The sequence below is a fragment of the Poecile atricapillus genome, chromosome 30 (assembly GCF_030490865.1).
Source record: "Poecile atricapillus isolate bPoeAtr1 chromosome 30, bPoeAtr1.hap1, whole genome shotgun sequence".
NCBI lineage: Eukaryota > Metazoa > Chordata > Aves > Passeriformes > Paridae > Poecile > Poecile atricapillus.
Window position 1 is genome coordinate 813,550 of NC_081278.1, and position 27,776 is coordinate 841,325.

Below are 27,776 nucleotides of genomic sequence, written 5' to 3' on the forward strand. Positions count from 1 at the left end.
TTAACGGGGAGGGGAGGGGCTAAAATGGGTGGGGAACTGGGAGGGGAGGGGCTAAAATGGGTGTGGAACTGGGAGGGGCTAAAATGGGTGGGGCAGGGGTTAAAATGGGTGGGGAACTGGGAGGGGAGGGGTTAAACAAGGTGAGCCAGGGGGCGGGGCCAAATGGGGAACTGGGAGGGGCTAAAATGGGTGGGGGCAAAAGGGGAGGGGTTGAAATAGTTGGGGAACTGGGAGGGGAGGGGCTAAACTGGGTGGGGAACTGGGAGGGGAGGGGTTAAACTGGGTGTGGTCAGGGAGGGGCGTGGCCACAGTGGGCGTGGCCAGCACAGGGGGCGGGGCTTAACAGGGCGTGGCATTTGGAGGCGTGGCACCAATGTCCCCAATGTCCCCAATGTCCCCAGGGTCCCCAATGTCCCCAAGGTCCCCAATGTCCCCAATGTCCCCAGGGTCCCCAAATGTCCCCAATGTCCCCAATGTCCCCAATGTCCCCAATGTCCCCAAGGTCCCCAGGGTCCCCAGCTGTGTCCCCGTGTCCGTCCCCGTGTCCCCTACGCTGTCCCCATGTCTGTCCCCGTGTCCCCAGCTCTGTCCCCAACGTCCCCAGCTCTGTTCCTGTGTCCCCGTGTCCATCCTCGTGTCCGTCCCTGTGTCCCCAACACTGTCCCCATGTCCCCATGTCCCCAACACTGTCCCCATGTCAATCCCCATGTCCCCAACACTGTCCCCATGTCCGTCCCCGTGTCCCCAGCTCTGTCTCCATGTCCCCAATGTTGTCCCCATGTCCCCTATGTTGTCCCCATGTCCCCAATGCTGTCCCCATGTCCCCAATGTTGTCCCCAATGTCCCCAATGTCCCCAGGAGCTGGCAGCCCTGACCAAGGAGCTGTCCCCATGTCCCCAATGTTGTCCCCATGTCCCCAATGTCCCCAATGTCCCCAGGAGCTGGCAGCCCTGACCAAGGAGCTGTCCCCAGTGTTGTCCCCATGTCCCCAATGTCCCCAATGTTGTCCCCATGTCCCCAATGCTGTCCCCATGTCCCCAGGAGCTGGCAGCCCTGACCAAGGAGCTGTCCCCATGTCCGTCCCTGTGTCCCCAGCTCTGTCCCCAATGTCCCAATGTCCCCAATGTTGTCCCCAGGAGCTGGCAGCCCTGACCAAGGAGCTCAACCTGTGCCGGGAGCAGCTCCTGGAGCGCGAGGAGGAAATCGCCGAACTCAAGGCTGAGCGCAACAACACCCGGGTGAGCACCTGGGGACACCTGGGGACACCTGGGGACACCTGGGGACACCTGGGGACACCTGGGAACAGCTGGGGACACACCTGGGGACAGCTGGGGACAGCTGGGGACAGCTGGGGACACCTGGGGACAGCTGGGGACAGCTGGGGACACCTGGGGACACCTGGGGACAGCTGGAGACACACCTGGGGACACCTGGGGACACACCTGGGGACACCTGGGGACAGCTGGGGACACACCTGGGGACAGCTGGGGACACACGTGGGGATACCTGGGGACACGTGGGGACACCTGGGGGTACCTGGGGACACACCTGGGGTACCTGGGGACACCTGGGGACACCTGGAGACACACCTGGACACACCTGAGGACACCTGGGGACACCTGGGGACACCTGGGCACACCTGGGGACACCTGGGGACACACCTGGGGGTACCTGGGGGGTATCTGGGGGGTGCCTGGCACTTGTCACTTGTGGCATCTGTCACTTGTCACCTGCCACCTGTCATGTGACACCTGAAAACCGGTGCCCCCAATGTCCCCAAAATGTCCCCAATGTCCCCAGTGTCCCCAATGTCCCCAGTGTCCCCAAATCCCCCCAGTGTCCCCAATGTCCCCAATGTCCCCAATGTCCCCAATCCCCCCAATGTCCCCAATGTCCCCAAATCCCCCCCAATGTCCCCAATCCCCCCGATGTCCCAAATGTCCCCAATGTCCCCAGTGTCCCCAATGTCCCCAATCCCCCCAATGTCCCCAATGTCCCCAATGTCCCCAGCTGCTGCTGGAGCACCTGGAGCACCTGGTGTCGCGTCACGAGCGGTCCCTGAGGATGACGGTGGTCAAACCTCCGCCAATGTCCCCAATGTCCCCAGTGTCCCCAGTGTCCCCAATGTCCCCTGTGATGTCCCCAATGTCCCCAATCCCCCCAATGTCCCCAATGTCCCCAATGTCCCCAATGCCCCCCAATGTCCCCAATGTCCCCAATCCCCCCGATGTCCCCAGTGTCCCCAATCCCCCCAGTGTCCCAATGTCCCCAATGTCCCCAATGTCCCCTGTGCTGTCCCCAATGTCCCCAGCTGCTGCTGGAGCACCTGGAGCACCTGGTGTCGCGTCACGAGCGCTCCCTGAGGATGACGGTGGTCAAGCGCCAGGCGCAGTCCCCGGCCGGGGTCTCCTCCGAGGTCGAGGTGCTCAAGGCCCTCAAGTCGCTCTTCGAGCACCACAAGGCCCTGGACGAGAAGGTTTGGGGGGTCCTGGGGGGGTTTTGGGGGGTCCTGGGGGTTTGGGGGGTCCTGGGGGGTCCTGGGGGGGTTTTGGGGGGGTTTGGGGGGTCCTTGAGGGGGTTTGGGGGGTCCTGGGGGGGGTTTGGGGGGTCTGGGGGGGTTTTGGGGGGTCCTGGAAGTGTCCTGGGGGTCCTGGGGGGGGTTTGGGGGCTCCTGGGGGGGTTTGGGGGGCGTCCCTGGGGGGGTCCTAGGGGGGTCCCTGGGTGATTTTGGGGGGGTCCTGGGGGGGTCTGGGTGTCCTTGAGGGGTCCTGGGGTGACTTGGGGGGTCCCCGGGGGGGTTTTGGGGTGACCTGGTGGCACCTGGTGGCCCTCACGGGGCTCCTGGGGGTTCCTGGGGGGACCTGAAGGGGTCTCGGGGGGGTTTTGGGGTCACCCAGGTGGCTCTGGGACATCCCGGGGGGGTCCTGGTGTCCCCCGGTGTCCCCTCGGTGTCCCCCCGATGTCCCCTCAGTGTCCCCCGATGTCCCCTCAGTGTCCCCCGGTGTCCCCTCAGTGTCCCCTCAGTGTCCCTTGGTGTCCCCCAGTGTCCCCCGATGTCCCCCCCAATGTCCCCTCAGTGTCCCTTGGTGTCCCTCAGTGTCCCCCTGATGTCCCCCCAATGTCCCCTCGGTGTCCCCCGGTGTCCCCTCAGTGTCCCCTGGTGTCCCCAGGTGCGGGAGCGGCTGCGGGTGGCCCTGGAGCGCGTGGCCGTGCTGGAGGAGGAGCTGGAGGTGTCCAACCAGGAGGTGGGGACAGCGCGGGGACACCGGGGGGTGGCACGGGTGGGTGGCACTGGGGGGACACCGGGGGACACCGGGGGACACCGGGGGGTGGCACCGATGGGGGGACACCGGGGGACACCGGGGGGTGGCACGGGTGGGTGGCACTGGGGGGACACCGGGGGACACTGGGGGACACCGGGGGACACCGGGGGGTGCACCGATGGGGGACACTGGGGGACACCGGGGGGTGGCACTGGGGGGACACCAGGGGACATCACGGGGTGGCACCGATGGGTGACACTGGGGGGGACACCGGGGGGACACCGGGGGACAGCGGGGGGTGGCACTGGGGGACACCGGGGGGGTGGCACGGGTGGGTGACAGTGTCCTTTGGAGGGTGACACCTGTCACCTGTCACTGGGGGTGTCACCTGTCCCTGGGGGTGTCACCTGTCCCCTGTCCCTGGGGGTGTCACCTGTCCCTGGGGGTGTCACCTGTCACCTGTCACTGTCCCCTGTCCATGTCCCCTCAGTCCCTGTCCCTACGGGAGCAGCTGTCACCTGTCACCTGTCCCTGGGGGTGTCACCTGTCCCTGGGGGTGTCACCTCTCACCTGTCCCCTGTCCCCTGTCACTGTCACCTGTCACTGTCCCCTCAGTCCCTGTCCCTACAGGAGCAGCTGTCACCTGTCACTGAGGGTGTCACCTGTCCCTGAGGGTGTCACCTGTCCCTGGGGGTGTCACCTGTCCCTGGGGATGTCACCTGTCCCTGAGGGTGTCACCTGTCACCTGTCCCCTCTCACCTGTCCCTGAGGGTGTCACCTGTCCCTGGGGGTGTCACCTGTCCCTGGGGGTGTCACCTGTCACCTGTCACTGAGGGTGTCACCTGTCCCTGGGGGTGTCACCTGTCACTGAGGGTGTCACCTGTCCCTGAGGGTGTCACCTGTCCCTGGGGGTGTCACCTGTCCTGGGGGTGTCACCTCTCACCTGTCACCTGTCACCTCTCACCTGTCCCCTGTCACTGTCCCCTCAGTCCCTGTCCCTACGGGAGCAGCTGTCACCTGTCCCTGGGGGTGTCACCTGTCACCTGTCACCTGTCCCCTGTCACTGTCCCCTCAGTCCCTGTCCCTACGGGAGCAGCTGTCACCTGTCCCTGGGGGTGTCACCTGTCACCGAGGGTGTCACCTCTCACCTGTCACCTGTCACTGTCCCCTCAGTCCCTGTCCCTACGGGAGCAGCTGTCCCGGCGCCGCTCGGGCCTGGAGGACGCGGCCACCGACGGGGACACGGCGGTGAGGGGACAGAGGGGACAGAGGGGACAGGGGTCACGGGGTCATCTCGGGGTCATCATGGGGACACGGCGGTGAGGGGACAGAGGGGACAGAGGGGACAGGGGTCATGGGGTCACGGGGTCATCTCGGGGTCATCTCGGGGTCATCATGGGGACACAGCATTGAGGGGACAGAGGGGACAGCGGGGACAGGGGTCACGGGGTCATCTCGGGGTCACGGGGTCATCTCGGGGTCACGGGGTCATCTCAGGGTCATCTTGGGGTCATCTCGGGGACACGGTGGTGAGGGGACAGAGGGGACAGGGGTCACGGGGTCACGGGGTCATCTTGGGGTCATCTTGGGGTCATCTTGGGGTCACAGGGTCATCTCAGGGTCATCATGGGGTCATCTTGGGGTCATCTCGGGGTCACGGTGTTGAGGGGACAGCAGGGACAGGGGTCATGGGGTCATCTTGGGGTCATCTTGGGGTCATCTCGGGGTCACGGGGTCATCTTGGGGACACGGTAGTGAGGGGACAGCGGGGTCAGGGGTCATCTCGGGGTCACGGGGTCACAGAGTCATCTCAGGGTCATCTTGGGGTCATCTCAGGGACACAGCGGTGAGGGGACAGCGGGGTCAGGGGTCACAGGGTCATCACGGGGTCATCACGGGGTCATCACGGGGTCATGGGGTCATCTCGGGGTCAGGGGTCACGGGGTCACAGGGTCATCTTGGGGTCATCATGGGGTCATCTCGGGGTCACGGGGTCACCTCAGGGGTCATTGAGGTCATCTCAGGGGTAATTGGGGTCATCTCAGGGGTCACGGGGTCAGCTGAGGGTCACAGGGTCATCTCAGGGGTCATTTCAGGGGTCATTGGGGTAACCTCAGGGGTCATTGGGGTCATCTCAGGGGTCATTTCAGGGGTCATTGGGGTAACCTCAGGGGTCACGGGGTCAGCTGAGGGTCACAGGGTCATCTCAGGGGTCATCTGAGGGGTCACGGGGTCAGCTGAGGGTCACAGTGGGTCAAGTTTGGGGAGTTTGGGGTCCTGGGGGGGTCAGAGGTGAAGTGACCCCAGGCCAGAGTGACCAAATGACCATCGCCATGAGTGACCATCACCGTGAGTGACCAGAGCTGTGAGTGACCATCACCATGAGTGACCAGTGTTGTGAATGACCACCACCATGAGTGACTGGTACTGTGAGTGACCAAATGACCATCACCATGGGTGACCATCACCATGAGTGACCATCACCATGAGTGACCAGTGCTGTGAGTGACCATCACTGTGAGTGACCAGAGCTGTGAGTGACCATCACCATGAGTGACCATCACCATGAGTGACCAGTGCTGTGAGTGACCAGGCTGTGAGTGACCATCACTGTGAGTGACCATTGCTGTGACCATCACCATGAGTGACCATCACCATGAGTGACCAGAGCTGTGAGTGACCAGAGCTGTGAGTGACCAGAGCTGTGAGTGACCAAATGACCATCACCATGAGTGACCATCACTGTGAGTGACCATCACCATGAGTGACCAGAGCTGTGAGTGACCATCACCATGAGTGACCGGTGCTGTGAGTGACCAGAGCTGTGAGTGACCAGAGCTGTGAGTGACCAGAGCTGTGAGTGACCATCACCATGAGTGACCAGAGCTGTGAGTGACCATCACCGTGAGTGACCAGTGTTGTGAGTGACCATCACCGTGAGTGACCATCACCATGAGTGACCAGTGTTGTGAGTGGCCATCACCGTGAGTGACCAGAGCTGTGAGTGACCAGAGCTGTGAGTGACCACCACCATGAGTGACCATCACCGTGAGTGACCAGAGCTGTGAGTGACCATTGCTGTGAGTGACTACCACCATGAGTGACCATCACCATGAGTGACCAGTGCTGTGACCATTATCATGAGTGACCAGAGCTGTGAGTGACCATTATCATGAGTGACCACCATGAGTGACCATTGCTGTGAGTGACCAAATGACCAAATAATGGTGACCAAATCACTGTGAGTGACCATCACCATGAGTGACCATCATGAGTGACCAGGCTGTGAGTGACCACCACGAGTGACCAAATGACCATTACTATGGGTGACCAGTGCTGTGAGTGACCATCACCATGAGTGACCAGAGCTGTGAGTGACTACCACCATGAGTGACCATTGCTGTGAGCGACCATTATCATGAGTGACCACCACGAGTGACCGGTGCTGTGAGTGACCAAATGACCATCACCATGGGTGACCATCATCATGAGTGACCAGTCTGTGAGTGACCATTGCTGTGAGTGACCATCACCATGAGTGACCATCACCATGAGTGACCATTGCTGTGGGTGACTGGTGCTGTGAGTGACCATCACAGTGAGTGACCATTGCTGTGAGTGACCACAAACATGAGTGACCAAATGACCATCACCATGAGTGACCAGGCTGTGAGTGACCAGTGCTCTGAGTGACCAAATGACCATCACCATGAGTGACCATCACCATGAGTGACCAGAGCTGTGAGTGACCACCACCATGAGTGACCATCACCATGAGTGACCATCACTATGAGTGACCATCACCATGAGTGACCAGTGTTGTGAATGACCATCACCGTGAGTGACCGGTGCTGTGAGTGACCAAATGACCACCCCCACGAGTGCCCACCCCCACGAGTGACCATTGCTGTCCCCAGGCCGTCCCCGATCGCCGTCGCGAGGCCGAGCTGGAGGCGTCGCTGGGCCGGCACCGCGTGGCCGCTCTGTGCCGCCAGCTGGGCCGGCTGCAGGACGAGGCCAGCGCGGCCCAGAGGGAGCTGGCCCGGGCCCACGAGGCGGGGGCCAAACTCCAGAGGGACCTCAAGGAGGTGGGAATGGGGAAAAAATGGGAAAAAACGGGAAAAACGGGGGAAAACGGGGAAAAATCGCATTGAAATGAGAGGGAATGGCTGTCCCCAAATGTCCCCAATGTCCCCAATGTCCCCAATGTCCCCAATCCCCCCAATGTCCCCAATGTCCCCAGTGTCCCCAATGTCCCCAATGTCCCCCCAATATCCCCAGTGTCCCCTCAGTGTCCCCGATGTCCCCCCAGTGTCCCCAGTGTCCCCAATGTCCCCAATGTCCCCAATGTCCCCAATCCCCCCCAGTGTCCCCAGTGTCCCCTCAGTGTCCCCGATGTCCCCAATGTCCCCCCAGTGTCCCCTCAGTGTCCCCAGTGTCCCCTCAGTGTCCCCAATGTCCCCAATCCCCCCCAGTGTCCCCAATGTCCCCAATGTCCCCTCAATGTCCCCACTGTCCCCAATGTCCCCCCAGTGTCACCAGTGTCCCCCCAATGTCCCCAATGTCCCCAATGTCCCCAATATCCCCAGTGTCCCCTCAGTGTCCCCGATGTCCCCAATGTCCCCCCAGTGTCCCCCCAATGTCCCCAATGTCCCCAGTGTCCCCCCAGTGTCCCCAATGTCCCCCCAGTGTCCCCAATGTCCCCAGTGTCCCCTCAGTGTCCCCCGATGTCCCCTCAGTGTCCCCGGTGTCCCCCCAATGTCCCCCCAATGTCCCCAATGTCCCCACTGTCCCCAATGTCCCCAGTGTCCCCTCAGTGTCCCCAATGTCCCCAGTGTCCCCTCAGTGTCCCCAATGTCCCCAGTGTCCCCAATGTCCCCAATATCCCCAGTGTCCCCTCAGTGTCCCCGATGTCCCCTCAGTGTCCCCAATGTCCCCAATATCCCCAGTGTCCCCTCAGTGTCCCCTCAGTGTCCCCGATGTCCCCTCAGTGTCCCCAATGTCCCCAATGTCCCCAATGTCCCCAATGTCCCCAATGTCCCCAGTGTCCCCAATGTCCCCAATGTCCCCCAGTATCCCCAATGTCCCCCCAGTGTCCCCTCAGTGTCCCCAATGTCCCCAATGTCCCAATGTCCCCAATGTCCCCAGTGTCCCCTCAGTGTCCCCCCAGTGTCCCCAGTGTCCCCTCAATGTCCCCAATGTCCCCCCAGTGTCCCCAATGTCCCCCCAGTGTCCCCAATGTCCCCAATGTCCCCTCAGTGTCCCCAATCCCCTCAGTGTCCCCGGTGTCCCCTCAGTGTCCCTGATGTCCCCTCAGTGTCCCCAGTGTCCCCAATATCCCCAGTGTCCCCTCAGTGTCCCCGGTGTCCCCTCAGTGTCCCCTCAGTGTCCCCGGTGTCCCCTCAGTGTCCCCTCAGTGTCCCCGGTGTCCCCCCAGTGTCCCCAGTGTCCCCCCAGTGTCCCCCCAATGTCCCCTCAGTGTCCCCAATGTCCCCAATGTCCCCAATGTCCCCCCAATCCCCCCAATGTCCCCAGTGTCCCCAATGTCCCCAATGTCCCCAATGTCCCCAGTGTCCCCAGTGTCCCCAATGTCCCCCCAGTGTCCCTGATGTCCCCTCAGTGTCCCCAGTGTCCCCAATATCCCCAGTGTCCCCTCAGTGTCCCCGATGTCCCCTCAGTGTCCCCGGTGTCCCCTCAGTGTCCCCGATGTCCCCTCAGTGTCCCCAATGTCCCCAGTGTCCCCTCAGTGTCCCCGATGTCCCCTCAGTGTCCCCGATGTCCCCAATGTCCCCAATGTCCCCCCAGTGTCCCTGATGTCCCCTCAGTGTCCCCGGTGTCCCCGCAGGCGCTGGCGCAGCGTGAGGACATGGAGGAGCGCATCACGACGCTGGAGCGGCGCTACCTGAGCGCCCAACGCGAGGCCACGTCCCTGCACGACGCCAACGACCGGCTGGAGAACGAGCTGGCCAGCAAGGAGTCACTGTACCGGCAGGTGACACACCTGGGGACACCTGGGGACACACCTGGGGACAGCTGAGATACACCTGAGATACACCTGGGGACATTGGGGACACACCTGGGGACACCTGGGGACATTGGGGACAGGGCTGGAGAACGAGCTGGCCAGCAAGGAGTCACTGTACCGACAGGTGACACACCTGGGGACACCTGGGGACACCTGGGGACACACCTGGGGACACCTGGGGACAGCTGGGGACACCTGGGGACACACCTGGGGACACCTGGGGACACCTGGGGACAGCTGGGGACACCTGGGGACACACCTGGGGACACCTGGGGACACCTGGGGACAGCTGGGGACACCTGGGGACACACCTGGGGACACCTGGGGACACCTGGGGACAGCTGGGGACACCTGGGGACACACCTGGGGACACCTGGGGACATTGGGGACACACCTGAGCATGGCTGGAGAACGAGCTGGCCAGCAAGGAGTCACTGTACCGACAGGTGACACACCTGGGGACACCTGGGGACACCTGGGGACACCTGGGGACACACCTGGGGACACCTGGGGACACCTGGGGACACCTGAGATACACCTGAGCACAGCTGGGGACATTGGGGACACACCTGGGACATTGGGGACAGGGCTGGAGAACGAGCTGGCCAGCAAGGAGTCACTGTACCGACAGGTGACACACCTGGGGACACCTGGGGACACACCTGGGGACACCTGGGGACACCTGAGATACACCTGAGATACACCTGGGGACATTGGGGACACACCTGGGGACACACCTGGGGACACACCTGGGGCATTGGGGACACGGCTGGAGAACGAGCTGGCCAGCAAGGAGTCACTGTACCGACAGGTGACACACCTGGGGACACCTGGGGACACCTGGGGACACCTGAGATACACCTGAGATACACCTGAGATACACCTGAGGACATTGGGGACACACCTGGGACATTGGGGACACGGCTGGACAATGAGCTGGCCAGCAAGGAGTCACTGTACCGACAGGTGACACACCTGGGGACACCTGGGGACACCTGGGGACACACCTGGGGACACCTGGGGACACCTGGGGACACACCTGAGCACAGCTGGAGAACGAGCTGGCCAGCAAGGAGTCACTGTACCGACAGGTGACACACCTGGGGACACCTGGGGACACCTGGGGACACACCTGGGGACACCTGGGACAGCTGGGGACACCTGAGATACACCTGAGATACACCTGGGGACACCTGGGGACACCTGGGGACACCTGAGATACACCTGAGATACACCTGGGGACACCTGGGGACACCTGGGGACATTGGGGACACACCTGAGCATGGCTGGAGAATGAGCTGGCCAGCAAGGAGTCACTGTACCGGCAGGTGACACACCTGGGGACACACCTGGGACACACCTGGGGACACACCTGGGGACACCTGGGACACCTGGGGACACCTGGGGACACACCTGGGGACACACCTGGGACACCTGGGGACACCTGGGGACACCTGGGGACATTGGGGACACACCTGGGAACACTTTTGTGTGTCCCCACCTCCCCCACCAGTTGATGTTGTGTCCCCCCCATCTTTGTCCTTCACCCCGATGTCCCCAATGTCCCCAATGTCCCCAATGTCCCCAATGTCCCCTGTGATGTCCCCAATGTCCCGTGATGTCCCCAATGTCCCCAATGTCCCCAATGTCCCCTGTGATGTCCCCAATGTCCCCAATGTCCCCAATGTCCCCAATGTCCCCTGTGATGTCCCCAATGTCCCCAATGTCCCCAATGTCCCCAATGTCCCCTGTGATGTCCCCAATGTCCCCAATGTCCCCAGAGCGAGGAGAAGGGCCGGCAGCTGCAGGAGTGGCTGGAGGACGCCAAGGCCCCGATGTCCCCAACACCCCCAATGTCCCCAATGTCCCCAATGTCCCCAATGTCCCCAATGTCCCCAATGTCCCCAGTGTCCCCAATCCCCCCAATGTCCCCAACACCCCCAATGTCCCCAATGTCCCCAATGTCCCCAGAGCGAGGAGAAGGGCTGGCAGCTGCAGGAGTGGCTGGAGGACGCCAAGGCCCCGATGTCCCCAATGTCCCCAATGTCCCCAATGTCCCCAATGTCCCCGATGTCCCCGATGTCCCTGTGATGTCCCCAATGTCCCCAATGTCCCTGTGATGTCCCCAATGTCCCCAGAGCGAGGAGAAGGGCCGGCAGCTGCAGGAGTGGCTGGAGGACGCCAAGGCCCCGATGTCCCCAATGTCCCCAATGTCCCCAATGTCCCCAATGTCCCCGATGTCCCCAATGTCCCCAATGTCCCCGATGTCCCCAATGTCCCCGATGTCCCCAATGTCCCCAATGTCCCCAATGTCCCTGTGATGTCCCCAATGTCCCCAATGTCCCCAATGTCCCCAGAGCGAGGAGAAGGGCCGGCAGCTGCAGGAGTGGCTGGAGGACGCCAAGGCCCCGATGTCCCCAATGTCCCCAATGTCCCCAATGTCCCCAATGTCCCCAATGTCCCCAATGTCCCTGTGATGTCCCCAATGTCCCCAGAGCGAGGAGAAGGGCCGGCAGCTGCAGGAGTGGCTGGAGGACACCAAGGCCCCGATGTCCCCAGTGTCCCCAATGTCCCCAATGTCCCCAACACCCCCAATGTCCCCAATGTCCCCAATGTCCCCAACACCCCCGATGTCCCCAATGTCCCCAATGTCCCTGTGATGTCCCCAATGTCCCCAGAGCGAGGAGAAGGGCCGGCAGCTGCAGGAGTGGCTGGAGGACGCCAAGGCCAAGCTGCAGCTGACCCTGCAGAAGGCCGAGACGCTGCCCGAGATCGAGGCCCAGCTGGCCCAGAGGGTGGCGGCGCTCACCAAGGTGGGCACGGGGGGGCTCGGGGGGGTCCTGGGGGGGGTTGGGGGTTTTGGGGGGATTTTGGGGATTTTTGGGAATTTTTTGGGATTTTTTGGGATTTTTTTTTTGATTTTTTGGGGATTTTTTGGGGAATTTTTTTTTATTTTTTGGGGATTTTTGGGGGATTTTTTTGGGTTTTTTTTGGACATTTTTGGGATTTTTGGTGGATTTTGGGGGGATTTTTTTGGGATTTTTTGAGGATTTTTTGAGGATTTTTTGGGGATTTTTTTGGGGACTTTTTGGGGATTTTTTTTGGACTTTTTGGGGATTTTTGGGGGATTTTTGGGGGATTTTTGGGGGGATTTTTTTTTTATTTTTTGGGGATTTTTTTGGGGACTTTTTGGGGATTTTTTTTGGACTTTTTGGGGATTTTTGGGAGATTTTTTGGGGATTTTTTGAGGATTTTTTGGGGATTTTTTGAGGATTTTTTGGGGATTTGTTTTGGTTTTTTTTGGACTTTTTTGGGATTTTTGGTGGATTTTTTGGGGATTTTTTGGGGACTTTTTGGTGATTTTTTTTTGGACTTTTTTTGGATTTTTGGTGGATTTTTTGGGGATTTTTTGGGGATTTTTTGAGGATTTTTTGGGGATTTTTTGAGGATTTTTTGGGGATTTTTTTGGGGACTTTTTGGGGATTTTTTTTGGACTTTTTTGGGATTTTTGGTGGAGTTTTTGGGGATTTTTTGGGGATTTTTTGAGGATTTTTTGGGGATTTTTTTGGGGACTTTTTGGGGATTTTTTTTTTACTTTTTGGGTATTTTTGAGGATTTTTTTGGGATTTTTTGAGGATTTTTGGGGGATTTTTTGGGGTTTTTTTTGGACTTTTTTGGGATTTTTGGTGGATTTTTTGGGGATTTTTGGGGATTTTTTGGGGATTTTTTGAGGATTTTTTGGGGGAGTTTTTGGGGATTTTTTTTGGACTTTTTGGGGATTTTTGGGGGATTTTTTGAGGATTTTTTTGGGTTTTTTTGGACTTTTTTTTATTTTTTGGGATTTTTTGGGGGATTTTTTGGGTTTTTTTTGTGACTTTTTGGGGATTTTTTGGGGATTTTTTTTGGTTTTTTTTGGACTTTTTTTTATTTTTGGGGGATTTTTGGGGGGTTTTTTGGGGATTTTTGGGGTTTTTTTGGGGATTTTTGGGGTGTTTTTGGGGGGATTTTTTTGGGTTTTTTTTGGACTTTTTTGGGATTTTTTTTTTTTTAATTTTTTTTTAGGATTTTTTTGGGATTTTTTGGGGTTTTTTTGTGACTTTTTGGGGATTTTTTGATGATTTTTTGAGGATTTTTTGGGGATTTTTTGGGGATTTTCTGGGGATTGTTTTTGGATTTTTTAAGGATTTTTTGGGGTTTTTTTTTGTATTTTTGCGGGATTTTTTTTTGAGATTTTTGAGGATTTTTTTTGATTTTTGGGAGATTTTTTGGGGGATTTTTTTTATTTTCTGGGGATTTTTATTGGATTTTTTGGGGATTTTTTGGGGGGGTTTTTGGGGGGATCTTTTTGGGATTTTGGGGAGATTTTTGGGGGGATTTTTGGGGATTTTTTTTTATTTTTGGGGGACTTTTTTAGTTATTTTGGCGGATTTTTTGGGGGGATTTTTGGGGATTTTTTTTTATTTTAGGGGATTTTTTTTGGGATTTTTGGGGGGGGATTTTTTGGGGATTTTTTTGTATTTTTGGGGGGATTTTTTTGGGGATTTTTTGTGAATTTTGGGGGGGGATTTTTTGGGATTTTTTGTGGATTTTTGTGGATTTTTTTGGATTTTTTGGGGGGATTTTTGGGGCGATTTTTTGGGAGATAATTTGGTTTTTTTGGGGAGATTTTTGGGGATTTTTGGGGATTTTTGAGGATTTTTGGAGGATTTTTTTTGAGATTATTTTGGGTGATTATTTAGGGATTTTTTTGGGTTTCTTGGGGATTATTTGGGGATTTATTGGGGGATTATTTGGGGTTTTGGGGGATTTTTTTTGGAATTTTGGGGATTTTTGGGGGGATTTTTTTGGGATTTTTGGGGGATTTTTTTTTTATTTTTGGGGATTTTTGGGGGAAATTTTGGGGATTTTTGGGGGAAATTTTGGGGATTTTTTAAAGGATTTTTGGGGATTTTTTGGGGAATTTTGGGGATTTTTTGGGGATTTTTTTGGGGTCTGGGGGCATCGTCCTCCTCCCGAATGTCCAAAAATCTCCCAAAATCTCCCAAAATTTCCCAAAATTTCCCCAAATTTCCCAAAATTTCCCCAAATTTCCCAAAATCTCCCAAAATTTCCCCAAATTTCCGCAGGCTGAGGAGCGCCACGGGAATTTCGAGGAGCGGCTCCGGCAGCTCGAGGCTCAACTGCAGGAGAAGAACCAGGAGCTGCAGAGGGTGGGAAAAATAAATTCAGGAACCCCAAAAATGGGGAAAAAACAAAATTTGGGCACCCCAAAAATGGGAAACCCTAAAAATGGGAAAAAACCGAATTCAGGCACCCCAAAAATGGGAAAAAAACCAAATTCAGGCACCTCAAAAATGGGAAAAAACAAAATTCGGGCACCCCAAAAATGGGGAAAAACCAAAATTTGGGAACCCCAAAAATGGGGAAAAATCAAAATTCAGGCACCTCAAAAATGGGAAACCCTAAAAATGGGAAAAAAACAAAATTCGGGCACCTCAAAAATGGGGAAAAATCAAAATTCGGGCACCCCAAAAATGGGAAACCCTAAAAATGGTAAAAAACCAAATTTGGGAACCCCAAAAATGGGGAAAATCCCAAATTCAGGCACCTAAAAAATGGGAAAATCCCAATTTCGGGCACTCCAAAAATGGGAAATCCCAAAAATGGGGAAAAAAACCCCAAATTCGGGCACCCCGATTTAGCAAAACCCCAAAAATGGGGAAAAAAACCCCAAATTCGGGCACCTCGATTTAGGAAAACCCCAAAAATGGGGGAAAAAACCCCAAATTCGGGCACCTCAATTTAGGAAAACCCCAAAAATGGGGAAAAAAAACCCCAAATTCGGGCACCTCAATTTAAGAAAACCCCAAAAATGGGGAAAAAAACCCAAAAATGGGGAGAAAAACCCAAAAATGGGGAAAAAACCCCAAATTCGGGCACCCCGATTTAGGAAAACCCCAAAAATGGGGAAAAAAACCCAAAAATGGGGAACAACCCCCAAAATGGGGAAAAAACCCCAAAAATGGGGAAAAAACCCCAAAAACGGGGAAAAAACCCCAAAAATGGGGAAAAAACCAAATTCGGGCACCCAATTTAGGAAAACCCCAAAAATGGGGAAAAAAAACCCAAAAATGGGGAAACAACCCCAAAAATGGGGGAAAAAACCCCAAATTCGGGCACCTCAATTTAAGAAAACCCCAAAAATGGGGAAAAAAACCCAAAAATGGGGAGAAAAACCCAAAAATGGGGAAAAAAAACCCAAATTCGGGCACCCCGATTTAGGAAAACCCCAAAAATGGGGAAAAAAACCCCAAATTCGGGCACCTCAATTTAGGAAAACCCCAAAAATGGGGAAAAAAAAACAAAAATGGGGAGAAAAACCCAAAAATGGGGAAAAAACCCCAAATTCGGGCACCTCAATTTAGGAAAACCCCAAAAATGGGGAAAAAAACCCCAAATTCGGGCACCCCAATTTAGGAAAACCCCAAAAATGGGGAAAAAAAACCCAAATTCGGGCACCTCAATTTAGAAAAACCCCAAAAATGGGGAAAAAACCCCAAATTCGGGCACCTCAATTTAGGAAAACCCCAAAAATGGGGAAAAAAAACCCCAAATTCGGGCACCCCAATTTAGGAAAACCCCAAAAATGGGGAAAAAAAACCCAAATTCGGGCACCTCAATTTAGAAAAACCCCAAAAATGGGGAAAAAACCCCAAATTCGGGCACCCCGATTTAGGAAAACCCCAAAAATGGAGGGAGGGGGAATTTATTCCAAATTTCCTTCCCCAAAAAATCACTAAAAATTCAATTTACGCCTCATTTTAAGGGGAAAACCCCCGGGTTTGGGATCCTCCCTTGGAGTTTTGGGGACCCCCTGGATTTTTGGGGGGGATCCCGATGGAATTTTGGGGGAATTTGGGGGATTTTGGGGATTTTGGGGATTTTTTGCAGGCGAGGCAGAGGGAGAAGATGAACGATGAGCACAACAAGCGGCTCTCGGAGACCGTGGATCGGCTGCTGAGCGAGAGCAACGAGCGGCTCCAGCTGCACCTCAAGGAGAGGATGGGGGCGCTGGAGGAGAAGGTTTGGGGGGGTCCCCGAATTTGGGGAGGGGTCCCCGAATTTGGGGAGGGGTCCCCGAAAAAATTGGGGGGTCCTGGAAGGGATTTGGGGGAATTTGGAGGGGATTTGGGGGGTCCGGGAAGGGATTTGGGGGAATTTGGAGGGTCCCAGCTGCTCCTCAAGGAGGGGATGGGGGCGCTGGAGGAGAAGGTTTGGGGGGGTCCCCGAATTTGGGGAGGGGTCCCCCAAAAAATTGGGGGGTCCTGGAAGGGATTTGAGGGGTCCTGGAAGGGATTTGGGGGAGTTTGGGGGGTCCTGGGGGGTCTGGGATGGTCCCAGCTGCACCTCAAGGAGAGGATGGGAGTCCTGGAGGAGAAGGTTTGGGGGGTCCCCGAATTTGGGGAGGGGTCCCCCAAAAAATTGGGGGGTCCTGGAAGGGATTTGAGGGGTTTTGGAGGGGATTTGGGGGGAGTTTGGGGGGTCCTGGGGGGTCTGGGATGGCTCCAGCTGCTCCTCAAGGAGAGGATGGGGGTCCTGGAGGAGAAGGTTTGGGGGGTCCCCGAATTTGGGGAGGGGTCCCCGAAAAATTGGGGGGTCCTGGGAGGGATTTGAGGGGTCCTGGAAGGGGTTTGGGGGGTCCTGGAAGGGACTTGGGGGGAGTTTGGGGGGTCCTGCGGGGTCTGGGATGGCCCCAGCTGCACCTCAAGGAGAGGATGGGGGCGCTGGAGGAGAAGGTTGGGGGGTTCCCGAATTTGGGGAGGGGTCCCCGAATTTGGGGAGGGGTCCCCCCAAAAATTGGGGGGTCCTGGAAGGGGTTTGAGGGGTCCTGGAAGGGATTTGGGGGGGATTTGGGGAAGTTTGGGGGGTCCCAGGGGGAGTTTGGGGGGTCCTGGGGGGTCTGGGATGGCCCCAGCTGCACCTCAAGGAGGGGATGGGGGCGCTGGAGGAGAAGGTTTGGGGGGTCCCCGAATTTGGGGAGGGGTCCCCCAAAAAATTGGGGGGTCCTGGGAGGGGTTTGAGGGGTCCTGGAAGGGATTTGGGGGGTCCTGGAAGGGATTTGGGGGGGATTTGGGGAAGTTTGGGGGGTCCTGGGGGGTCCAGAATGGTCCCAGCTGCACCTCAAGGAGAGGATGGGGGCGCTGGAGGAGAAGGTTTGGGGGGTCCCCGAATTTGGGGAGGGGTCCCCGAATTTGGGGAGGGGTCCCCCAAAAAATTGGGGGGTCCTGGAAGGGATTTGAGGGGTTTTGGAGGGGATTTGGGGGGTCCCGGGGGGAGTTTGGGGGGTCCTGGATGGCTCCAGCTGCTCCTCAAGGAGAGGATGGGGGCGCTGGAGGAGAAGGTTTGGGGGGTCCCCGAATTTGGGGAGGGGTCCCCGAATTTGGGGAGGGGTCTCTGAATAATTTGGGGGGTCCTGGAAGGGGTTTGGGGGGGATTTGGGGAAGTTTGGGGGGTCCTGGGGGGAGTTTGGGGGGTCCTGGATGGCTCCAGCTGCTCCTCAAGGAGAGGATGGTGGAGATGGAGGAGAAGGTTTGGGGGGTCCCCGAATTTGGGGAGGGGTCCCCGAAAAAATTGGGGGGTCCTGGGAGGGATTTGAGGGAATTTGGAGGGGATCTGGGGGGTCCTGGAAGGGATTTGGGGGAATTTGGAGGGTCCCAGCTGCTCCTCAAGGAGGGGATGGGGGCGCTGGAGGAGAAGGTTTGGGGGGTCCCCAAATTTGGGGAGGGGTCCCCGAATTTGGGGAGGGGTCCCCCAAAAAATTGGGGGGTCCTGGGAGGGGTTTGAGGGGTCCTGGAAGGGATTTGAGGGGTTTTGGAGGGGATTTTGGGGGAGTTTGGGGGGTCCTGGAAGGGATTTGGGGAGTCCTGGATGGCTCCAGCTGCTCCTCAAGGAGAGGATGGGGGCGCTGGAGGAGAAGGTTTGGGGGGTCCCCGAATTTGGGGAGGGGTCCCCCAAAAAATTGGGGGGTCCTGGGAGGGGTTTGAGGGGTTTTGGAGGGGATTTGGGGGGTCCTGGAAGGGATTTGGGGGAATTTGGATGGTCCCAGCTGCTCCTCAAGGAGGGGATGGGGGCGCTGGAGGAGAAGGTGGGGGGTCCCCGAATTTGGGGAGGGGTCCCCGAATTTGGGGAGGGGTCCCAGAATAATTTGGGGGGTCCTGGAAGGGATTTGAGGGGTTTTGGAGGGGATTTGGGGGGAGTTTGGGGGGTCCTGGGGGGAGTTTGGGGGGTCCTGGATGGCTCCAGCTGCACCTGGAGGAGGGGATGGGGGTCCCCGAATTTGGGGAGGGGTCCCCGAATTTGGGGAGGGGTCCCCGAAAAAATTGGGGGGTCCTGGGAGGGGTTTGAGGGGTCCTGGAAGGGATTTGGGGGGTCCTGGAAGGGATTTGGGGGGTCCTGGAAGGGATTTGGGGGGGATTTGGGGAAGTTTGGGGGGTCCCGGGGGGTCTGGGATGGTCCCAGCTGCTCCTCAAGGAGGGGATGGGGGCGCTGGAGGAGAAGGTTTGGGGGGTCCCCGAATTTGGGGAGGGGTCCCCGAAAAAATTGGGGGGTCCTGGGAGGGGTTTGGAGGGGATTTGGGGGGTCCTGGAAGGGATTTGGGGGGAGTTTGGGGGGTCCTGGGGGGTCCGGGATGGCTCCAGCTGCACCTGGAGGAGGGGATGGGGGCGCTGGAGGAGAAGGTTTGGGGGGTCCCCGAATTTGGGGAGGGGTCCCCCAAAAAATTGGGGGGTCCTGGGAGGGGTTTGGGGGGGATTTGGGGAAGTTTGGGGGGTCCTGGGGGGAGTTTGGGGGGTCCTGGATGGCTCCAGCTGCACCTCAAGGAGAGGATGGGGGGGCTGGAGGAGAAGGTTGGGGGTCCCCGAATTTGGGGAGGGGTCCCCGAAAAAATTGAGGGGTCCTGGGAGGGGTTTGAGGGGTCCTGGAAGGGATTTGAGGGGTTTTGGAGGGGATTTGGGGGGAGTTTGGGGGGTCCTGGGGGAGTTTGGGGGGTCCTGGATGGCTCCAGCTGCACCTGGAGGAGGGGATGGGGGTCCCCGAATTTGGGGAGGGGTCCCCGAATTTGGGGAGGGGTCCCCGAAAAAATTGGGGGGTCCTGGGAGGGGTTTGAGGGGTCCTGGAAGGGATTTGGGGGGTTTTGGAGGGGATTTGGGGGTTCCTGGAAGGGATTTGGGGGAATTTGGATGGTCCCAGCTGCTCCTCAAGGAGAGGATGGGGGCGCTGGAGGAGAAGGTTCGGGGGGGTCCCCGAATTTGGGGAGGGGTCCCCGAAAAAATTGGGGGGTCTTGGAAGGGATTTGAGGGGTTTTGGAGGGGATTTGGGGGGAGTTTGGGGGGTCCTGGGGGTCTGGGATGGCCCCAGCTGCACCTCAAGGAGAGGATGGGGGCGCTGGAGGAGAAGGTTTGGGGGGTCCCCGAATTTGGGGAGGGGTCCCCCAAAAAATTGGGGGGTCCTGGGAGGGGTTTGAGGGGTTTTGGAGGGGATTTGGGGGGTCCTGGAAGGGATTTGGGGGAATTTGGAGGGTCCCAGCTGCACCTCAAGGAGAGGATGGTGGAGATGGAGGAGAAGGTTTGGGGGGTCCCCGAATTTGGGAAGGGGTCCCCGAATTTGGGGAGGGGTCCCCCCAAAAATTGGGGGGTCCTGGAAGGGGTTTGAGGGGTCCTGGAAGGGATTTGGGGGGGATTTGGGGAAGTTTGGGGGGTCCCAGGGGGAGTTTGGGGGGTCCTGGGGGGTCTGGGATGGCTCCAGCTGCTCCTCAAGGAGAGGATGGGGGCGCTGGAGGAGAAGGTTTGGGGGGTCCCCGAATTTGGGGAGGGGTCCCCGAAAAATTGGGGGGTCCTGGGAGGGATTTGGGGAAGTTTGGGGGGTCCCAGGGGGAGTTTGGGGGGATCCTGGATGGCTCCAGCTGCACCTGGAGGAGAGGATGGTGGAGATGGAGGAGAAGGTTTGGGGGGTTCCCGAATTTGGGGAGGGGTCCCCGAAAAAAATTGGGGGGTCCTGGAAGGGGTTTGAGGGGTCCTGGAAGGGATTTGAGGAAGTTTGGGGGGTCCCGGGGGAGTTTGGGGGGTCCTGGATGGCTCCAGCTGCACCTCAAGGAGAGGATGGGGGCGCTGGAGGAGAAGGTTGGGGGGGTCCCCGAATTTGGGGAGGGGTCCCCCAAAAAATTGGGGGGTCCTGGAAGGGGTTTGAGGGGTCCTGGAAGGGATTTGGGGGGTCCTGGAAGGGATTTGGGAGGAGTTTGGGGGGTCCTGGGGGGAGTTTGGGGGGTCCTGGATGGCTCCAGCTGCACCTGGAGGAGGGGATGGGGGTCCCCGAATTTGGGGAGGGGTCCCCGAAAAAATTGGGGGGTCCTGGAAGGGATTTGAGGGGTTTTGGAGGGGATTTGGGGGAGTTTGGGGGGTCCTGGCGGGAGTTTGGGGGGTCCTGGGGGGTCCAGGATGGCCCCAGCTGCACCTCAAAGAGAGGATGGTGGAGATGGAGGAGAAGGTTGGGGGGTCCCCGAATTTGGGGAGGGGTCCCCCAAAAAATTGGGGGGTCCTGGAAGGGGTTTGGGGGGTCCTGGAAGGGATTTGAGGGGTTTTGGAGGGGATTTGGGGGGAGTTTGGGGGGTCCTGGGGGGTCCAGAATGGTCCCAGCTGCACCTCAAGGAGAGGATGGGGGCGCTGGAGGAGAAGGTTTGGGGGGTCCCCGAATTTGGGGAGGGGTCCCCGAATTTGGGGAGGGGTCCCCCAAAAAATTGGGGGGTCCTGGAAGGGGTTTGGGGGGTTTTGGAGGGGATTTGGGGGGTCCTGGAAGGGATTTGGGGGAATTTGGAGGGTCCCAGCTGCTCCTCAAGGAGAGGATGGGGGCGCTGGAGGAGAAGTTTGGGGGGGTCCCCGAATTTGGGGAGGGGTCCCCGAATTTGGGGAGGGGTCTCTGAATAATTTGGGGGGTCCTGGGAGGGATTTTGGGGGTCCCTGAGGAATTTGGGGGGTCCTGAAAGGTCCTGGAAGGGAATCGGGGCATCCTGGGCGGGGTTTGGGGGGTCTGGGGGGGCTCCCGGTGATCTGAGGGGGCTCGGGAGGGATTTTGGGGGGTCTGGGGGGGGTCCCCGGGTGGTTTTGGGGTCCCCCCCGGGCTGAGACCCCTCCCCAATTTCCCCCAGAACTCGCTGAGCGAAGAAATTGCCAACATGAAGAAGATGCAGGACGAGCTCCTGCTCAACAAGGTTTGGGGGGATTTGGGGGTGTTTGGGGGGTTTTGGGGGTTTTGGGGGTGTCCCCAGTACTGAATCCCCCTCCCCAAATTCCCAAATTCCCCAAAATTCCTGAATTTCCGCCCCTCAGGAGCAGCTGCTTGCGGAGATGGAGAGGATGCAGCTGGAGCTGGACCAGCTCCGGGGGCGCCCCGGCTCTTCCTACTCCAGGTACCCCCCAAAAAAACCCCAAAATCACCCCAAAACCCCCAAAATTACCCCAAAATCACCCCAAAACCCCCCAAATCACCCCAAAATCAGCCCAAACCCCCCCAAAATCACAAAAAAAACCCCAAATCACCCCAAAATCACCCCCAAATCACCCCAAAAGCACAACCCCCCCCCAAATCACAAAAAAACCCCAAATCACCCCAAAATCACCCCAAAACCCCCAAAATCACCCCAAAATCACCCCAAAACCCCCAAAATCACAAAAAAACCCCCAAAATCACCCCAAAATCACCTGAAAAACCCCCAAAATCACCCCAAAATCACCTGAAAAACCCCCAAATTACCCCAAAATCACCCCAAAACCCCCAAAATCACAAAAAAACCCCCAAAATCACCCCAAAATCACCCCAAAACCCCCAAAATCACAAAAAAACCCCCAAAATCACCCCAAAACCCCCAAAATCACCCCAAAATCACCCCAAAATCCCCAAAATCACCCCAAAATCACCTGAAAAACCCCCAAAATCACCCCAAAATCAGCCCATACCCCCCCAAAATCAGCCCAAAATCCCCCCAAAACCCCCCAAAATCACCCCAAAATCACCTGAAAAACCCCCTAAATCAGCCCAAAATCAGCCCAAACCCCCCCAAAATCACCCCAAAATCACAAAAAAATCCCCAAAATCACAAAAAAACCCCAAATCACCCCAAAATCACCCCCAAAACCCCCAAAACCACCCCAAAAGCACAAAAAAAACCCCCAAAATCACAAAAAAACCCCAAATCACGCAAAAGTCGATCCCAATTTTCCCCAAAATCCCCCCCCAAAATGCCCCAAAATCGCCCGAAATCACCCCAAAAACCCCCCTGAGACCCCAGATTCCACCTGGACCCCCACAAAACCCCCCCAAATTTCTCCCAGGACCCCCAAACCCCCCCCAAATCTCTCCCAAGACCCCCAAACCCCCCCAAATCCCCCCCCAAATCTTTCCCAGGACCCCAAAATCCCCCCCAAATCCCTCCCAAACCTCCCCAAATCCCCCCAAATCTCTCCCAGGACCCCCCAAATCCCCCCCAAATCCCCCCAAATCCCCCCAAATCTCTCCCAGGACCCCCAAATCTCCCCAAATCTCCCCCAAATCTCTCCCAGGACCCCCCAAATCCCCCCAAATCCCCCCCAAATCCCCTCCAGCCCCCCCAAATCTCTCCCAGGACCCCCCAAATCCCCCCCAAATCCCCCCCAAATCCCCTCCAGCCCCCCCAAATCTCTCCCAGGACCCCCAAATCCCCCCAAATCCCCCTCAAATCCCTCAAATTCCCCCCAAATCCTCCCCAAACCCCCCAAATCCCCCCAAATCCCCCCCAAATCCCTCCCAAATTCCCCCAAATCCCCCCCAAATCCCCCCCAAATCCCCCCAAATCTCTCCCAGGACCCCCAAATCCCCCCCAAATCCCCCCCAAATCCCCCCAACCCCCCCAAATCTCCCTCAAATCCCCTCCAGCCCCCCCAAATCCTCCCCAAATCCCCCCCAAATCCCCCCCAAATCTCTCCCAGAACCCCCAAATCCCCCCCAAATCCCCCCCAGCCCCCCCTGAGTTGTCTCTGGGGGTCCGGGGGGGTCTCGCCCCCCCCTCTTTGTGTCCCCAGGTCCCTCCCGGGCAGCGCCCTGGAGCTCCGGTACCCCCAGAGCCCCCTCGGGGGGACCCCCCTGGACCCCCACGCCCCCCCCCGCCGGCCCAGGAAGGGGCGCTGGGCCCCCCCAAAAGAGGAGGTGGGGGGTCCTGGGGGAGATTTTGGGGGGTCCTGGGGGGGTTTGGGGGGTCCTGGGGGGGTTTGGGGAGGGATTGGGGGGTCCTGGGGAGGTTTGGGGGGTCCTGGGGGGATTTGGGGGGTTCTGGGGGGATTTGGGGGAGATTTTGGGGGGTCCTGGGGGGATTTGGGGGGTCCTGGAAGGGTTTTGGGGAGGGATTGGGGGGTCCTGGGGGGGTTTTGGGGGGTCCTCGGGGGGTTTGGGGAGGGATTGGGGGGATTTCGGGGGTCCTGGGGGAACTTGGGGAGGGATTGGGGGGTCCTGGGGAGGTTTGGGGGCTCCTGGGGGGGTTTGGGGGGGTCCTGGGGGCGTTTGGGGGGATCCTGGGGGGATTTGGGGGGGTCCTGGGGGAATTTGGGGAGGTTTAGGGGGTCCTGGGGGAGGTTGGGGGGTCCTGGGGGGGTTTGGGGAGGGATTGGGGGGGTCCTGGGGGGATTGGGGGGGTCCTGGGGGGATTTGGGGGAGATTTTGGGGGGTCCTGGGGGGATTTGGGGGGTCCTGGAAGGGTTTTGGGGAGGGATTGGGGGGTCCTGGGGGGGTTTTGGGGGGTCCTGGGGAGGTTTGGGGGGTCCTGGGGAGGATTTGGGGGGTCCTGGAGGGGTTTGGAGGGTCCTGGGGGGATTTGGGGAGGGATTGGGGGGTCCTGGGGGGGTTTGGGGGGTCCTGGGGGGGTTTGGGGAGGGATTGGGGGGTCCTGGGGGGATTTGGGGGGTCCTGGGGAGGTTTGGGGGGTCCTGGGGGTATTTAGGGGGGATTTGGGGGGTCCTGGAAGGGTTTTGGGGGTATTTAGGGGGTCCTGGAGGGATTTGGGGGAGTTTGGGGGGATTTGGGGGAGATTGGGGGAGATTTTGGGGGGTCCTGGGGGATTTTGGGGGTCCTGGGGGATTTTGGGGGTCCTGGGGGGATTTTGGGGGGGATTTTGGGGGCCCTGGGGAAATTTGGGGGGGGGTTGGGGGGTCCTGGGGAGATTTGGGGGATCCTGAGGGGATTTTGGGGTTGATTTGGGGGTTCCTGAGGAAGATCCGGGTGGGATTTTGGGGGGATTTCGCGGGAATTTTGTTTTTTTATTTCATTTTGGGGAGGGGTCTCTAATTCCTCCCCCACCCCCCGTGCAGGACTGGGAGAGGGGGGGGCTCCCCCCGGAGGGTCCCCCCGAGGGTTCGGACGAGGAGGAGCCTCGGGGGGGGGTCCCGGGGGGGGGGGAACCCCCAAAATCTCCGGGGGGACAGACGGACGTGCAGACCCTGGCGTTCATGCTCCAGGAGCAGCTGGAGGCCATCAACAAGGAGATCAAGTCAGTGAAATTCCCAAAAAAATCCCAAATTTGGGACCCCAAAAATCACCCCGGGACCCCCCAAAAATCCCCAGAATTCGGGGAGTTCCCAAAAAACCCCAAAATCCACAAAAAACCCAAAATTCAGCCCCAAAATGCCTCAAAATCCCGGGATTCTGCCCCAAAATCCCTCAAAATTCAGAGACTCTGCCCCAAAATCCCAAAATTCTGCCCCAAAATCCCTCAAAATTCAGAGACTCTGCCCCAAAATCCTGAAATTCTGCCCCCAAATCCCCCAAAATCCTGGGATTCTGCCCCAAAATCCCGAAACTCCACCCCAAAATCCCTTAAAATCCTGGGATTCTGCCCCAAAATTCCCCCAAATCCCAAAATTCAGCCCCAAAATCCCAAAATTCTGCCCCAAAATCCCCCAAAATTCAAAGATTCTGCCCCAAAATCCCAAAATTCTGCCCCAAAATCCCTTAAAATCCCAGGATTCTGCCCTAAAATCCAGGGATTTCACCCCAAAATCCCCCCAAATCCTGAAATTCTGCCCCAAAATCCCCCAAAATTCAGGGATTTCACCCCAAAATCCCCCCAAATCCTGAAATTCAGCCCCAAAATCCCAAAATTCTGCCCCCAAATCCCTCAAAATCCCAAAATTCTGCCCCAAAATCCCCCAAATCCTGAAATTCAGCCCCAAAATCCCAAAATTCTGCCCCAAAATCCCCCAAATCCCAAAATTCAGCCACAAAATCTTGAAATTCCACCCAAAATCCCCCAAAATTCAGAGATTCTGCCCCAAAATCCAGGGATTTCACCCCAAAATCTCCCAAATCCCAAAATTCTGCCCCAAAATCCCCTAAAATCCCAGGATTTTCCCAAAATTCAGAGATTCTGCCCCAAAATCCCTCAAAATCCCAAAATTCAGCCCCAAAATCCCAAAATTCTGCCCCAAAATCCCCCAAAATTCAGAGATTCTGCCCCAAAATCCCCAAATTCCTCGCCAAAATCCCCCAAAATTCAGAGATTCTGCCCTAAAATCCAGGGATTTCACCCCAAAATCTCCCAAATCCCAAAATTCTGCCCCAAATCCCAAAATTCTGCCCCCAAATCCCTCAAAATCCCAAAATTCTGCCCCAAAATCCCCCAAATCCCAAAATTCAGCCCCAAAATATTGAAATTCCACCCAAAATCCCCCAAAATTCAGAGATTCTGCCCCAAAATCCAGGGATTTCACCCCAAAATCTCCCAAATCCCAAAATTCAGCCCCAAAATCCCAAAATTCTGCCCCAAAATCCCCCAAATCCCAGGATTCTGCCCCAAAATTCCCCCAAATCCCAAAATTCAGCCCCAAAATCCCAAAATTCTGCCCCAAAATCCCTCAAAATCCCAAAATTCTGCCCCAAAATTCCTGAAATCCCGGGATTTTGCCCCAAAATCTTGAAATTCCACCCAAAATCCCCCAAAATCCCAGGATTCTGCCCCAAAATCCCCAAATTCCTCCCCAAAATCCCGCAAAATTCAGAGATTCTGCCCTAAAATCCAGGGATTTCACCCCAAAATCTCCCAAATCCCGAAATTCTGCCCCAAAAATTTTTGGGTTTAATTCCCGAATTTTTGGGGTGAAAAATTGGAATTTTGGGGGGGATTTTTTGGCATTTTTTGGGTTTAATTCCCGAATTTTTTGGGGTGAAAAATTGGGATTTTTTGGGTTTAATTCCCGAATTTTTGGGGTGAAAATTGGAATTTCGGGGGCATTTTTTGGGTTTAATTCCCGAATTTTTTGGGTGAAAAATTGGAATTTTGGGGTTAAAAATTGGGATTTTTTGGGTTTAATTCCCGAATTTTTGGGTGAAAAATTGGAATTTCGGGGGGGATTTTTTTGGGTTTAATTCCCGAATTTTTGGGGTGAAAAATTGGAATTTTGGGGGCATTTTTTGGGTTTAATTCCCGGATTTTTGGGGGTGAAAAATTGGAATTTTGGGGTGAAAAATTGGAATTTTGGGGGGGATTTTTTGGCATTTTTTGGGTTTAATTCCCGAATTTTTTGGGGTGAAAAATTGGAATTTCGGGGGCATTTTTTGGGTTTAATTCCCGAATTTTTGGGGTGAAAAATTGGAATTTTGGGGGGGATTTTTTGGCATTTTTTGGGTTTAATTCCCGGCTTTGTGGGGTTAAAAATTGGAATTTTGGGGGCATTTTTTGGGTGAAAAATTGGAATTTTGGGGTGAAAAATTGGAATTTTGGGGGGGATTTTTTGGGTTTAATTCCCGGATTTTTGGGGTGAAAAATTGGAATTTTTGGGTTAAAAATTGGGATTTTTTGGGGATTTTTTGGGTTTAATTCCCGAATTTTTGGGGTGAAAAATTGGAATTTTGGGGGGGATTTTTTGGCATTTTTTGGGTTTAAATTACCGAATTTTTTGGGGTGAAAAATTGGAATTTTGGGGTGAAAAATTGGAATTTTGGGGTGAAAAATTGGGATTTTTTGGGTTTAATTCCCGAATTTTTGGGGTGGAAAATTGGAATTTTGGGGGGGGATATTTTGGCATTTTTTGGGTTTAATTCCCGAATTTTTGGGGTTAAAAATTGGAATTTTGGGGTGAAAAATTGGAATTTCGGGGGGGACTTTTTGGGTTTAATTCCCGAATTTTTGGGGTCCCCCCAGGCTGATCCAGGAGGAGAAAAAATGTCAAAATTTGGGGATTTTGGGGTGAAAAATTGGAATTTTGGGGTGAAAAATTGGAATTTTGGGGGGGATTTTTTGGGTTTAATTCCCGAATTTTTGGGTGAAAAATTGGAATTTTGGGGGGGATTTTTTGGCATTTTTTGGGTTTAAATTACCGAATTTTTGGGGTTAAAAATTGGAATTTCGGGGGCATTTTTTGGGTTTAATTCCCGAATTTTTGGGGGTGAAAAATTGGAATTTTGGGGTTAAAAAT

At 56.4% G+C, this 27,776-nt stretch overlaps 1 protein-coding gene across 1 annotated transcript in view; it reads left to right on the plus strand.

The window, feature by feature from the left end:
- The first annotated feature begins 1,169 nt into the window (after positions 1-1,169).
- Positions 1,170-27,776, plus strand: part of LOC131589795 (liprin-alpha-3-like) — a 57,432-nt gene continuing 30,825 nt past the window's right edge. The window contains 13 exon segments of the mRNA XM_058859574.1: positions 1,170-1,238; positions 2,312-2,476; positions 3,171-3,245; positions 4,437-4,562; positions 7,181-7,351; positions 9,109-9,255; positions 11,967-12,101; positions 14,415-14,498; positions 16,240-16,371; positions 21,488-21,550; positions 21,669-21,748; positions 23,397-23,520; positions 24,642-24,853. Of these exon segments, the coding sequence (XP_058715557.1) occupies positions 2,366-2,476; positions 3,171-3,245; positions 4,437-4,562; positions 7,181-7,351; positions 9,109-9,255; positions 11,967-12,101; positions 14,415-14,498; positions 16,240-16,371; positions 21,488-21,550; positions 21,669-21,748; positions 23,397-23,520; positions 24,642-24,853 (1,460 nt within the window). The 5' untranslated portion in view covers positions 1,170-1,238; positions 2,312-2,365.